This window comes from Nipponia nippon, unplaced genomic scaffold (assembly GCF_047370975.1).
Source record: "Nipponia nippon isolate SJK-2023a ecotype South Korea unplaced genomic scaffold, ASM4737097v1 scaffold_3, whole genome shotgun sequence".
Taxonomy (NCBI): Eukaryota; Metazoa; Chordata; class Aves; order Pelecaniformes; family Threskiornithidae; genus Nipponia; species Nipponia nippon.
In genome coordinates this window covers 56762653-56776768 of record NW_028262347.1, presented here as the reverse complement: position 1 = coordinate 56776768, position 14116 = coordinate 56762653, and the positions used below count along the sequence as shown (strand labels likewise).

The following is a 14116-nucleotide window of genomic DNA, read 5'->3' as shown; positions in this document are numbered from 1 at the left end:
CAGGAACAGAGCAGCTGTGGTTGCAGGGCAGTGATAAGCCTGAAAAAAAGGCATCAAAATACATTCATAGTGATGTTAAAAGGGGAGTAACTATTGTCAGCAGATTTACCTGCTTGGTGTGCACGCTGTGTGCGTTCCCATGTAAAATGAGTGTGCAGGTGCTCATTTTGTAATTTTTGTTATGTCTTCAGCTACTGAGGGAAAAGTTGGTGCTAAGAGAACAAGTGGGGCTAGAGTGATGGGAAGGATAGAAGAGCGTTTACAAAATTTGTGGGTAAGCAACTGGCAGTTGTGCGGACAATGTTACTTCTCAGAAACAAAAGCTGAACATTCTCTTGTTTGTTTGTTTGTTTCCCTGAGAGTTGGTGTCAGAAGATCAGAGTGTCTGTTCATCCATGCCAGCCCTTCTCCTGCAGAGAACTGTTTAAATCTGGGAGGAAGAAGCCTTATCATTTGTGTTCTCAGACACAGATGCTTTTTATGCTTTTGCAGTGTTTTACAGCTGCTTATCTTGGAGTGCCATAGCAAGCCACTTCCAGACTGCAAGTGCTCACTGGAAAGCTCACTGAGATGCAAAGGCAATATAACCTTGTACTATTGAGCACTATAAACAACTTGGACAGGGCCTGCTGGATGAATCCCTGGGGTTCCTTCTTTTAGTGGTTTGCAGTCATAAGTAGCTTTACTGAAAAGGGGAAGCTGGAAAACCCATCCCAGACGTGCAAATGTTAGTTTCTCCCAGGTTCTTTCCCAAGTAAGTGTGAGTGACTGACATATCCCAGCACTGGCTTTATCTGCTTAGTATAGGTGGCCCTTGCTGTTTCCCACACACAGTTATAAGGTTGATCTTAAAGTCCAAAATATCTCTCTCTGATTACTGAACTATTCCATTGTTGTTCTGGAAAACCCCTATAAAAATCTGCTGGGAACTGGTATCAGGAAAGTAAGGAGGGGAGCTGTGTGGGCTGTTTCATCATCTGAGCTCTATCACCAGATTTATTTTAGAGGAGCCTCGCTCCTGGCTCATTGCAGAGGTACTCAATTGCATGTTGTCCACATCCTAGTCCAATTCATCACAGAAAATCCTTGTCAGAAGCTTTCCCAGCTCCCTTCAGGGAACTGTATTCCACAGCCTAATACACTTTGCTTCAGTGATGCTACCCCTAAAATCTCTTTCAGGCTTATTGCATCTGTACCCTTTTCACCATTCCGGTCCCTTCTCCAAGGGCAGTGTATTCAGAGAACGATGATGTATGGTGTGGTTTTTTAGTATTCATAATTAAATACAGAACTCAAAATATGTGATGGAAAAGGTGATGAAAGTTGACTTGTTTTTTGACATTCTTTCAATCAGCAATGCTGTTACTGTCTCAAGGAGTTTGGTAAATGACAGTGTGCTCTTTCTGGCTGATGGGTAGGTATGAAACCAAGAGGAAATTCCAGTCTCTGGAATTTAATTTTCCTGTGGGGAACTTAAATACTAAGGGATTTAATTTTCCTGTGGGGAAGTTGTGTGTGAGCGGTCTGTCTGTCCCCCGCCATGTTCTTAGATGGTAATTGAATTCTTTCATCAGCAATTTTTTTCTTTTTATAACAGGATAGTGACCTCTCACCTCTGAGAACAGCATTTCTGGACCTGCTGACAGCCTCTGCTGCTCGCCTTACCTAGCGCAATGTCAGGTGAGCAGACAAAAATGGACACAGTATCTTCTTGTTTGGTTGCTTGTTCTTTCTTCAGCTGCAACTTAGTAAAAGAAAGTTACTGGTTCCAAGAGCCGTTAATTAACATTAACATCCTGTCTGGGCAAATTGGGGGAGAGGAAGCCACCCGAGTCTTTGTGACTGAGCTGCCTTTTCACTCAGGGTGATCTCAGTTCCTTCTTTTACCCTGTGCTGAAGCCTGCAGAAGCTGCTTCAGTCATTGAACACAGAGGAAGAAGGAGGATGAAATGTAGTCTGCCTTCCCCATTTTTCATAAGGTTTGCTTGCTTCTGTTCTTCTCCCAAGATTTGCTCCAAAATGTGTGGCTCACTTATGATCTGAGAGATTTTTGCTGTACAATGGTAGCTCTAGGGCAGGCAGAAGGCTGAAGAATTACTGGAGTTCAACTGTGGACTACTGAACTTTACTAAAATTAGGTTTCCTTCTTACAGTGGCCAACTCTCTGACCCCATATTTTTGTCTAAACTTTCCTTCCTGGTCCAGCTGGTTACTTCAGGGCATATAACCCTGAGGGAGGCTATACTTCAAAGCCAAGTAAACCTTTTTCTCGGTGATGTGCACAGTGGAAGACCTGGGACATGCTTATCTGCTTCAATTGCAAAACTTGATGTCTCCTTTTATTCCAAGGGAAGCTATTCAGTGGGACACTACCTGAGACTGGAAAGGTGCTTATCTCGAACACAAAAGACCAAGATGATAGACATGCTTTCATTGCTGCAGCTCTCTATACATAGTCTAGCAATATTCCAGCCCTTCTGGAGCAAAGGGAGCAGTTGAGACTCTTGCTGAGGGCTCTGATTTCCCATTTTGGTGCCTGGGTGACAAAGTTTCAGCGAACTCTAGAGTGCTGCTGGAGCTGGGGTCAGTGCCTCTATAGGAGGCATTTACTTCTCCATAATAATTTTTTTTTTTTTAAATGGGTTCCCCTGGCTTGGCACTGATCGTACAGCTTTTCCAAGCAGGAAAAAGATCACATGATGCCATGAAACTATTTCTCTTCCCTAAAAGTCCCTTTCTTAGAGGGAACCCCATTTGGCCTTCCTGCTTCTTTTGCTCAGTAATAAGGGTCAAAACCATCTGAAATTACTTGCTTCCTTGGTGAAGTGGGAGCTGTCTCAATGCCTAGAGTACCAGTAGTGACAAACTGTTGCGTGAGTCTTTCCCTTGCTGGAACAGTCTGTATTAAGTGTGTGTCTTCCAAGGGAGTCCTTCTAGGTTTTCACTGCTGTATGTTGATCTCTTTCTGTTTAGGCCATCACACTCCGTCTGCTGGGGGTCCCTTCTCAGCACTCACTCCCAGCATTTGGCCTCAGGAGATCCTGGCAAAATACACACAGGTACAGTGCGGGGCAGGGAGAGGGTGTTCTCTGGCTCTGCACAGACATAAAGGGACCCTGGTGATTTCTGGTGGTCTCTGAAAGCTGCAGGGAGAAGGAGGGAGGGGTACGCTTCTCCTCCGGTGGTTTAGTTGTGGATGCTTGTTTGCTACTTAAATTTCACGTGTTTTGTAGCTGCATCCTGGCTCTTGCAAGAGGATCTTGCAGAGCACAAAGAAACTTGTGTGAATTATTGCCCTGCTGTTTTGCAACTATTGCTCCACTGTAAAAATGTTGACACCCTCAGGGAGTCTCTGTCGCCATCAGGCTACTCTGGATGGCTTGTGCATGGCAGGAAATGCTAGCCTCAAGACTTGTCACCAGGTGGGCAGAGCAGGAAGGAAGGCAGCAAGCAGCTGTGGAATTTTGCAACTTACCCGCAGTGTTTGCTGAAGGCAGTTGAGCTCAGTGAAGCAGATTAAAGCTTATTGTGGAGCTATGCTAGAAGCACGCCTGGGTGCTGCCTGGGCGCAATGCTTGCGAGAGACCCCACAGGAGGGGCAGGTGAGCTTGCAGGAAAGGGGAGGTATCTGTAGGTTTTCAGTCCTTAAAAAAGCCTGGTTGTAGCCTCCAGTGTGTATCCCCCAATGCCAACCACGAGGAAAGTTGAGATTTGGGTCATGGACCTTAATTTCCTTTGGCCTATAATTTGAGCTTGCTTCACGGGTGCAAATCCCAGTTTTGCCTGCTGTCTTTCAGAGCAAATCTGGAAGCGACAGGCAGGAGATGGAGCAATGCAGAGAGCTGAATTTGCAGTATGCGTGCACTAGGTGACAGAGGACTGCTGTGTATTAGAGATGCAGACAATAGAGACCACTTTAGCTGGTGTATGTGGGTTCCTCAGTCCGTGAGGAGGGCTGTGTTCCCCTTCAGGTGGGGAAGTTCTGATCTTGGTATGATGCTGCACTCAAGCAGAGGTACCAAGCCCTGCTGGAAAAGGGATTGCTGGGAAAATCTCTATAGGTGGGAAAGCGGGGCTTCACAACTTCCATGGAGAAGTCAAAACAGGGGTGGCATGCAACACCTCCCCAGCTGGGAATGATGGTGGGAGGCATCAAAAATAAAAGGGCAAGGAGTATCGTTGCTCAGAGGAGGACACGGTGCGGGCAGTGGTGGGATGGGGCAATATCCACATGTCTCTATTCAGTTGTTCAAGACTGGTGATAGTGTCTGTTCTCCTTCCTCACATTCCCCAGAAAGAAGAATCCATCGAGCAGCCAGAGTTCCACTATGATGAATTTGGTTTCCGAGTTGATAAGGAAGGTAAAATCAGTCCCATCCCTAACCCTTCCGCTGTGTCTGGGTCCAGCCCTTCCCATGCTTTGGGGTGATTTTACAACCATTCTGTGCTAGGTCTCATCTACCCACCCGTCATCATCTTTCTGTATCCTACCGCTGCAATCAAGGGCCGTACATTAGATGTGCTGGCCTTATGGGGGTCTGGAACATAGAATATGCAGCAGAGTAATTTCCATCCCCTTATGCTTGTGCCGTGGGTAAGAGAGAGAGGAAAGTTAAGAAGTTATCATTTCCACTAGCATCTGCATGCTGGGGAAGGGCAACTTTCCCAGTTGACAGTGGGGTCTCTGTTGTGGTCGGTAGCACTGTAAGCACCGACAGCAGGCACAGTGACACGTGCTGTCTGTTGAAAAACTTGTGATCAAGATGAGTGGCAGCAGTATGTGTTCTGCCCAGCCTAGGAGCTTGGCAAAGTGTAGGGCAAACTGTAGGGGCGGAACCCACATCCTACTTTTTCTGCAAGATATAGAGGCAGGAGACCAAACAGAAGGAGGTGTGGAGAGCTATTGCAGCTGGGCATTGAACTACAACAGCTGGCTGCCTTTGCAAAGAGAAGGAGAAAGGAGTGGGGGATGTAGGAATTGCTTTATGTGCTCTGAGAGGACATTTCCAGGGCTCAGGCCATACAGTGCAAGAGCAGAAATTGTTTGCATGTGTGCCCTGAGGCACCTTGAGTCATAGAGGATCCTCTTTGAAGCAATGACCTGTAGATGAGGACAGGACACAGCAATTTTCTTCAGCCGGAACATTTGATAGACTTGTGCATTATAAAATCAGCAGAAAGACTTGGACTGCATTGTTGGGATGTGTTACGTGATGAAGGACAGAGTGCCTTACGTCAAACCTGTACTTGTGCTAAAGTTTCTATTTTAGAAAGCCAGCCTCAGGTTAAGGTGCTCTCATTGTGAATTTGGAAGTGTTCTTATGAAAGCTTTTTTGGTGATTAAATATCCCCAAAGTTAACATTTTGCGCCTCATTACTTGCATGAGCATATAGCTTCTGCTTGCCACCTCTGAGGCTTGCTATGCTTTTGTCAGCCTGATTTACAGATCCTTACAAAACCCAGCAGGATGACTGCTGTCTGGGTCTTGTTTAATTCCAGCCACACTCTGCTCTAAATCATGAGTAAGTAGAGACTAGAAGCCTGCTGACAGCTTCTTAGTTCTCAAGGCCCCAATGCCTTTTGCTTATGACCATAAAATTTGCTGCATGGAGAAGACAGACAGAAACCAAGCTTTGCCTTTCCATGCTCTGGCTGAAAGACGTGAATGTTTTTAATGTGCTTGCTTCAGATGGCCTTCTTACTCCCCACCCTGCCCTATGCTTGTTCCCTCTCCTCCTCCCTCTCTCACTTGTCTCTATTTCATTCTCCTCCCTTTGCTGAGGCAGATGGTGCTGAGCCAAACTCCAGCAAGCTTCTGGGGGTCCCACTGACGGAGGAGCCACAGCAGAGGCTCAAGTGGCAGGCTCATCTGGAATTCACACACAACCATGACGTGGGAGACCTCACCTGGGACAAAATTGAGGTCACCCTACCGCATTCAGACAAGCTGCGCTCCCTGGTGCTAGCCGGCATCCCGCACAGCATGAGGCCACAGGTGAGAGTGCTGCCTGTTCTGGGCAGGCTCTCCTGCCTGGAGTAAGAGACAGTGGAGCGAGACTACTTCCTCTTGGTCGAGAGGGCTCCAGATTATGGCTTCCTGTGGCTGGCTTAGTGACCCTTCCTATCTCTGTTCACCCTGTCCCCCCAGCTGTGGATGCGCCTGTCGGGGGCCTTGCAAAAGAAGAGGAATTCAGAGATGTCATATCGGGATATCGTGAAAAACAGCTCTAACGATGAAACCATTGCTGCCAAACAGGTAGGCAATACTGCCTAGTGCTGACTGGGCGCGGGCAAGATTTGCTGCGTGAGGAGGAAGGGGTGTCTGCCTAATACCTGCAGCAGGGACAGCTGAGAGGCCATGTGTGGCTGAACCCTGCTAAAGCTTAATCCTGTTGGGCATATTTCTCCTTTGTTGGAATAGCAATTGTGCAGCTCCCCTGCTTCCTAGGACAGCAGGGAAGGGGTTGCACCCATGCTGCCTGCAGGCTAGAAAACAGGGCTGCTGTTGCATCTCCGCAAACATCCTGGTATTCATTGAGAGAAGTGAAGGGTGAAGGGCTGACAGATGCACCTCTGTTGAGGTAGTGGCAGCTGCTTCCAGGGACTTTCTTTGTTCCCTCAAATACAAAGTCTCTGAACACCAACAAGACTGTTACAGGGTGTTTCCCTTCTTCCTCTGACCTCTCCTTTTGTGGGAGGAGGCAAAGGCTGTGGCAAAAGAAACTGAGCTGTGCGCCTGTTCACATCTCACTAAGAAGTTAGGTTCAAAATGTTTGGAAGGAGGAGCAACACTGCCCAAGGGAGATCTGTGGGCTGTTCACCTCCAAGTCCCCTGTCACAGATGTGGCCAGGTTGTTGGTTTCTTTCTGGGATAGGTTTGTTGGAAAGCCTTGCTTGAAGTCCAAGCAGATGAAATTCCCAACCAGTATGCCTACTATTCTCAGTGGTGATGCTAGGGGCTGAGTTTAGGCAAGTATTTCTTGGGAAACACCAAGTCACCGTCTGCACTGGCATTTTCCCACGTGTCAGTGAAGGCTGTTAAACTGACCCCAGGTGCTTGGACAGGGCCATCTTCTTTGGTGCCTAAGGACTTATGCATGAGTGTGGGGAAGCACAGTTCCCTGAGGCAAGAGGCCATGGGGAAGTGCAGAGAGCAATTGTTCAGATGCTGCTAGCTGACCCTGTCCTTGCTTATGGCTGTCTCACAGATTGAAAAGGACTTGCTCCGCACGATGCCCAGCAACGCCTGCTTCTCCAACATGAACAGTATCGGGGTGCCACGGCTACGCAGGATACTACGGGGGCTTGCCTGGCTCTACCCAGAGATTGGATATTGCCAAGGCACTGGCATGGTAACCTGCTCTCAGAGTGTCTTTATGATAGGGATTGTTTTGTCTGTGGTGGCTATGCTGGGGCAAGTGATTTGAGGCAGTGCTGCCAGACACTGTGACCTCCAGATGAGCTGAAGGGAAAGCCCTTCCACATGGAACATTTTTCCTAGGGAAGGGAGAGCAGAGCAGCGCCACGTGTCCAAAGATGGGGAATAATTCAGTTCATCTGTTGGGGAGGGACAGACATTACACCGAGGAGAAATCACTTCAGTGGGAGACTGCAGGAGAGCTGCAGCTGCAGAGGAAGATGTTGGTCACTGAGATACTGGTCCATTGCTCCATGCGAGGAAGTGGGGAAAGAGTTCTGCTCCTCTTAGGACATGCAGTTCTTCTTCCTTCAAAATCCTAGGTGGCTGCCTCTCTGCTGCTCTTCTTGGAGGAAGAAGATGCCTTCTGGATGATGTGCGCTATCATCGAGGAACTGGTTCCAGCCTCCTACTTCAGCACCACCCTGATGGGCGTGCAGACCGACCAGCGTGTCCTGCGACAGCTCATTGTGCAGTACTTGCCCCGTCTGGACAAGCTGCTCCAGGAGCACGACATTGGTAAAAATGTGCCCTACAAACCATAGCTTTTCCTGCCAGGGTGACACGCAGACAAAAATTATTGTTCTTCCTTCACAAAAGGAGAGCAGCAGGGCTAGGAGCATACCTCCTGGCCCTGGAAGCAGTGCATGGTCATCTTTGAGCTGGGAGGAGGGCATTTAGGAGAGTCCGTCTTCACTGGTTGGCTGAATTCCCTTTGTCATGTTTCTTTTCCGCATCTTTATTCTCAGAGCTCTCCTTGATCACGTTGCACTGGTTCCTCACCTCCTTCGCTAGTGTTGTCCACATCAAGCTGCTGCTACGTATTTGGGACCTTTTCTTCTACCAGGGCTCTCTGGTGCTGTTCCAGCTCACTTTGGGCATGCTCAGTATGAAGGTAATTCCCACCTCCTCTTCCTCCTTTATAGTATTTTGGTGTTTAATTCTGAGTTTTAGGGGCAAGAAGGTTTTGTATCCACTTCCTGTGTGTGGTTTGGGAATGTGCTGAGGAAGACAACTTCCTGCCTTCCTCAGAACTTGTGAAGTTCTTGTGAAGAACTTCCAAGGCACTTCACAGGATTCAGGGATTGCTGTTTACCCTGCCTACTTCATTTGTTCCCTTATAATTAAACCCCATCAGCTGCCCCGCTTTATTCAGTCTAGATCCCAGCCTGAGAGTCCATCTTACCTAAACCAAGATACCTCTTGATTTTGCACCACGTCTGAGCAGAGATACAAAGCCAAGGTTGTGGTCATGTGGGAAGCTTTTGATGGCACTGTTGAACGCTCCAAGAGATTAGCATTGTCCTGCCTACATTTGATTTGGCTGGTTTACATTTAACCACCTGATCTTTTCCTTTTTATGCGAAAAATAATGTTGTGGTTCAGCTTGCTGTGTGAAGGGCAAGGATGAGCCTGCTGGGAGTGAGGGGAAGGTGGAGCACAGTTTGACATGGTAGGCGCTCTGTAGTGTGTGAGACTGAGCACACGTTGTCCCCAGCAAGATTCCTGCTGTGCCCAGTCCTGGCAGTGGGTGCAGAATAGCTTCTGTTTTGTCTTTGCTTGCTGATTTGTCTTCATTTCAATGATGGATGCTGTGATTCAAAAACATGCTAGCTAGAACTTTGGGGTCAGATCTCAGTGCAGTAGAGTAGTAAAAGATGCTGTTCCCCTCCCATAGGTAGCTTGGACTCTTCCTACTGAAGTTTTTATGGGGTTATCTAGTTGTACCTGCATTGTTTCTGGCCCAGGCTATACACTGAATATAAAATTGTATCTAGCAGCCCCAAGAGCATAGCTGTCATGCTCACTGTTCTGTATGACAAAATGACTGCATTGTTGCAGGAGGAAGAGCTAATCCAGTCTGAGAACTCTGCCTCAATCTTCAACACGCTCTCGGACATCCCAAGTCAGATTGAAGATGCAGATGTGTTGCTGCGGGAGGCCATGCGCGTGGCTGGCACGCTGACAGATGTGGCGGTGGAGACCCAGCGTCGCAAACACTTGGCCTACCTCATTGCTGACCAAGGGCAGCTGCTCAACTCCAGCACCACTGTCAATAATTTATCCAAAGTGAGTGCACAGGGTCCCATCTGCCTCTGCTGCTCCGTTTTTACCATTCCCTTACGTGTTCCCTCCCAATTGCTGTTTGTGAGCAAGAGGTCCTCCTGTCTGAGAGGATTTTGGCTCCAGGATGACTGTGTCATTCAGTGGAGAAAAGGTGTTGGGAAGTGAGGGGAAGGTCTGTACTAATGAAATGCTGCCAGATCTGTCCTGGTTGATAAATCCCCAGGTGAAAGGGATATTGACATTGATTGTAATTGTCATTACCAAGAGTTATGATGGAAAGTGATGCATTTTATTAATGGAAGCTAAAAGAAACAACATATGCTTTTGGCAGAATTTGCTTGGAGCATGCAGAGTAGGAACTGGAGTTAATCCATTAGTAAGAAACTGATACACTAAAATAATTCTGGAAGGAGGAGTCAGAAAACAGCAGTAGCCTTTGAGAAGCTGAATAAAAAAATGCATCTGCGTTTAATCTTGGACTACAGTCTGCAGTTGCGGATGTTGTAGCTCCTGCTTGTCAAGCCTGTGTGGAAGACATATTCTTGATGCTCGTCTGTGTGCTAATCACAAGACACTCCTGCAATTCTATCATGTAATAGGCATCCACTTAGAAATTTATATATAATTACATGTAGAACTGCTTTTGGCAACAAGTAGAATTAGAACTAAAATTATTCACTGGAATCATGGTTGATTCTTCAACTTCAATTATGCTCTCATAATAATTGAGCTATAAATAACTCATTGCCCATGGAGCAGATCAAGCAGTAGAGCTGATTCATTGCGTTAGAACTAGAACAACTCCTGTCTAAAATTGCCAGTGCACTTGCCTGCCCCTTCCAGTAGCAGCTGTCAGGACCTCTTGTCCAGAGCTGACCTGTGTGGAGGATTGCTTTATTTTATTTCTGAAATCTGCCCTAACGTGTGCACTTTGTCCTCTCTCTTCCCTCTCCCTCAGATTGTGCGGCGCAGGACTCAGCGCAGGAAATCTGGCATCACCTCTCTGCTTTTCGGTAAGGACAATCCTGTGCCTTTCATGTGGTGTTGATGGATGTAGCAGCCTAAGAGGGAGGGAAATGAGCAAAGCAGGGAAACACTGGGACAGAGGAAGAGGAGAAGAGCGAGCCAGAACTGAAGAATGAGAGGGAAAAAGTGTAGTTTTCTATTTGCTTGTTTTGGTGTGAGCTCAGAAAGTGAATTTTAGGTTAGATGGTTAGTCCTTAAATGGTGACTAACAGCAGGCTGCAGCTCAGCCCAGCTGTAATGTCCTTGCACTGACCAACAGGTCAAACACATTTTCTGTCAGACCGTATGCAGTCCACAGGCTGGATGTTGTACTCTCCTGATCTTATTCTGATCAGTTCAGGAACATCTCTGAAGATCTGAGACAGGGCAGGATGGTCCAATGTGTCACCCATCAAAATTTATAAATGCAAAACTCACTGATGTTTCCCCTTTGAGAGTTCGATGTTGTGAACACTTTTAAGTCTTAATTTTCTTTGTTTATGAGCTAAGCCAGCATATGTCCAGAAATCAAACGGCCAGAATAGGTTTTGCATGGGTTTAAAAGTAACTTGCTTCTGTGACTCCGTAGTAGCCCTTTCTATTGTAAGCCTCACTGTCATCACCTTCCTTGCAACTGGTTAGCTTTCTTGAAATTGCCACATCTCACCACAGAAATTGTTTTTCCGGAGGAGGACAACATACTGAATTTACAGAGTTCAAACAGCATTTCTGTTGTGGTTGAAATGGCCTGAATAAATCTAAAACTGGGTTTTACCGGTCTTTTCAGAGAAGAGCTTTTCTGATGTTCTCCAGGAAGCTGATATATTGTCACAGGCTTGCTACAAGTTCATACAGCATTACATACAAAAGTTATGGTAGAAGACCAATGAAGCTGTAAAGTCAAGCATGCAGAAGTGAAGAAATGCAGGGAAGTTGCTTGTGCAACCTAAACTCAGACCTCTTGTATGTAATGTTGTCATACAGTCAGTACAGACTGAACTGGTAGGGAACTTAGCTGCCAAATGCATCTTTCTTGTGCCTCAGATAGTCTCCTTGCCCACATTTCAGTAGCTTTATGAAAGCTATAGCGAGTTATACCCATGCACAAAGATTAAGTTTAAGCTTCAAAATGTATCAGTGGTAGAACTGAGATGATTGATAGTGTTTTCGTATTTTAGTAGGGTTTTTGTACAGTGACTATCATGGTTTTTACCTAATATTCTTAATAATTAAAACATTGGTTAAAATAGAGAAGAGCAAGAACTTACCCAGAACTTAATTCTTCTTCCTTAGAGTGAATGCGGATTTAGTAGTGACTTGGACAGGAGTTGTAGAACCACAGGAGCACTGTTGAGAAGGGACCTCGAGATGCCTGTAGTCCAGCCTCTCCTGCGCAAAGCCAGACTCTTGCTCATGCTAGATCAGGTCGGCCAAGGCTTTCTCTAGCTGAGATTCAAGTAGTTGGACCAGACTTCTAATGAAGGGATAGAAAGAAGAAACAGCAAAAGGTAGTTTGGCAGAGAACAAGATGTGCGTGTTGCCCTTTTCCTGTTGGATGAGCATTGCAACAAGGGAATACAGGAGAGCTAGTCCTCCTCTGCACAACTGTGCAGCTAGTCAGTCTTTGCAGGCTCAAAATAGAGCCTCCTCACATGTGGCCGATCCTGCACTGGTTTCCTGTTTTGGAAATGTACATGCAGGTGTGTCGGGTGCAATGAGGTGAATCTGGTGGACACCCCATTTGCTTTCCTCTGTATCATGTCTATTCTACAGTGGGAGGGTGTGGAACTTGCTTCCCATGTCTCCTGCTTATGTTTGGGTGGGATTGATCTGAGTACAGAGGGAGGAGCACGGTATTTCAGCCAGAAGGGACTGAATGGCGACAGAAAGAATCAGTGATGTATGTAAATGAGGGCAACCCACTGAGCTACTGTGGCTATAGTTGAGTAGTTTCTTTTTTAGTCACATTCTGTTTTAGCAACACGAATTTTCTGGGAATCCCCGCCGTCTGCGTGATCGCCTATCTGTTTACAACCTTTGTATCTCTGAATCTGTAGTGAGATTTCTTACATGCTCTATTTCCTACCCCTGGCCACTGAGGAGGAGGTTTTGTTAATTTTCTTTGCTTGGACTGGGAGTAAGTATGCCCTACAATTTTTCTAGTCCAGAAGCAAAGTTCAGTTTTCTCTTAAGCTCTGTGTGTCTGATTCTCTAATAATTTAATTTAGCAAATAGAAAACAATTATAAAAATAATTCTAAATCTAATTTTGTGCTTCTATTTATGTTCTTAAAGTTTTAGTCTTTTTAATTAGGATCACTTGTGATTAAAAGATACTGTTAAATCACTTTTCAATAAGTAGAAGCTTCATGTGTACATAGCTGTTGCAGCAGCTGTATAGCTCAGGCCACACTTTATTCATATTGGTTTCTGTAATGCTGTTAGAAGATAAGCAGAGTACTAATTTGCTAGCCAATGATTTACTTGGGTCTCGCATAAAAGCTGTGTTTCTATAAAAATTGGAGTTCAGTGAAAAATACATTGTTTTAAAGGTTCCTTTTGTTAATCCAGCTACCACATCTTCAGTATATTATAGAAAAAACAAAAACAGATGTATGAAAATACATTTCTAATTTGAAACAAACTGTATTTTTTTTAGAAAAAAAAAGCAAACGGTTCATTGTTCCCAAACATCATGTACTGAATTTTTAAGGCATTCAGATACATTAACTGCCTAAAGAATCCATCCCATTAGGTACCTTTCTGCATAAATTAATTGAGATAGGCCGTCAAAACTCCTGGAGGAATTAGTGATAATTCAAAGATACTTTGGTAACCTTTACTTTGTACTTGTGACCATTTCTATACACCCAAGACCTTTGAAATCTGGCTCTTAGGGAAGTCGAGGTCTTAAGTAGATGGCGGCTTTTCTCTCGTGGCTCTGACTTCTAGACTGACACAGGAAAGTGGGCCGTCTTGGTTTTTCAAATCTTCTTCAAGACTCAGTGAAAAATATCCTCTCAGACTGTGAGGTATGCAAAAATCAGAAGTAGTTCAACCAATAGCTGTTTCAGTTTCAAGAGAATTTCAGTTGAAGAGAATTTTTGTAAGTTCCCTAGTTTTGTGTCCCACCATTCAGCTGTCTACATACTGTGTAGACACTTCTCTGAAGTAGTAGGCAGTACCTTGGTATACTGAGTTATCTAGACAGATCAAAGATGACGTCGTCCAGTTCCATGTGTGGTTTGAAATACCAGCTCCGTAAAATTTGAGACAGTCAAATTGGTATTGGTTATTTACATTGTTGAATAGATTGGCAGTAAGTACCTGCCTTAGTGTCGGCACTTCTAACGTCACGCTTTTTTGATTTCTGTAGAATCAATGATTTCTAATGTTAACAAAAAAATAAATACCTCATACTTGTTTTCCTTTCCTTGCCTTCCCTCGGCTGTGTGGGCTCCCCCAGGGGATGACGATCTGGAGGCACTGAAAGCCAAGAACATCAAGCAGACGGAGCTGGTGGCTGACCTGCGTGAGGCCATTCTCCAGGTGGCACGGCACTTCCAGTGTGTGGATCCCAAGAACTGCAGCATTGTGAGTGGGAACAGCTGGATCTGCACTGCTGTC

General features: G+C 45.7%; 1 protein-coding gene across 8 annotated transcripts in view; it reads left to right on the top strand.

Moving 5' to 3' along the window:
* Positions 1-14116, top strand: part of SGSM3 (small G protein signaling modulator 3) — a 30730-nt gene that overhangs the window by 8798 nt on the left and 7816 nt on the right. For all 8 annotated transcript variants that reach the window (XM_087765693.1, XM_087765691.1, XM_087765692.1 and 5 more), the window contains 11 exons: positions 1598-1680; positions 2974-3059; positions 4295-4361; positions 5788-5996; positions 6150-6257; positions 7210-7353; positions 7742-7937; positions 8168-8313; positions 9261-9488; positions 10444-10498; positions 13956-14083. In XM_087765693.1, coding sequence (XP_087621819.1) covers positions 1674-1680; positions 2974-3059; positions 4295-4361; positions 5788-5996; positions 6150-6257; positions 7210-7353; positions 7742-7937; positions 8168-8313; positions 9261-9488; positions 10444-10498; positions 13956-14083 — 1374 coding nt within the window. In that variant the 5' untranslated portion in view covers positions 1598-1673. The remainder of the gene's footprint in view (positions 1-1597; positions 1681-2973; positions 3060-4294; positions 4362-5787; positions 5997-6149; positions 6258-7209; positions 7354-7741; positions 7938-8167; positions 8314-9260; positions 9489-10443; positions 10499-13955; positions 14084-14116) is intronic.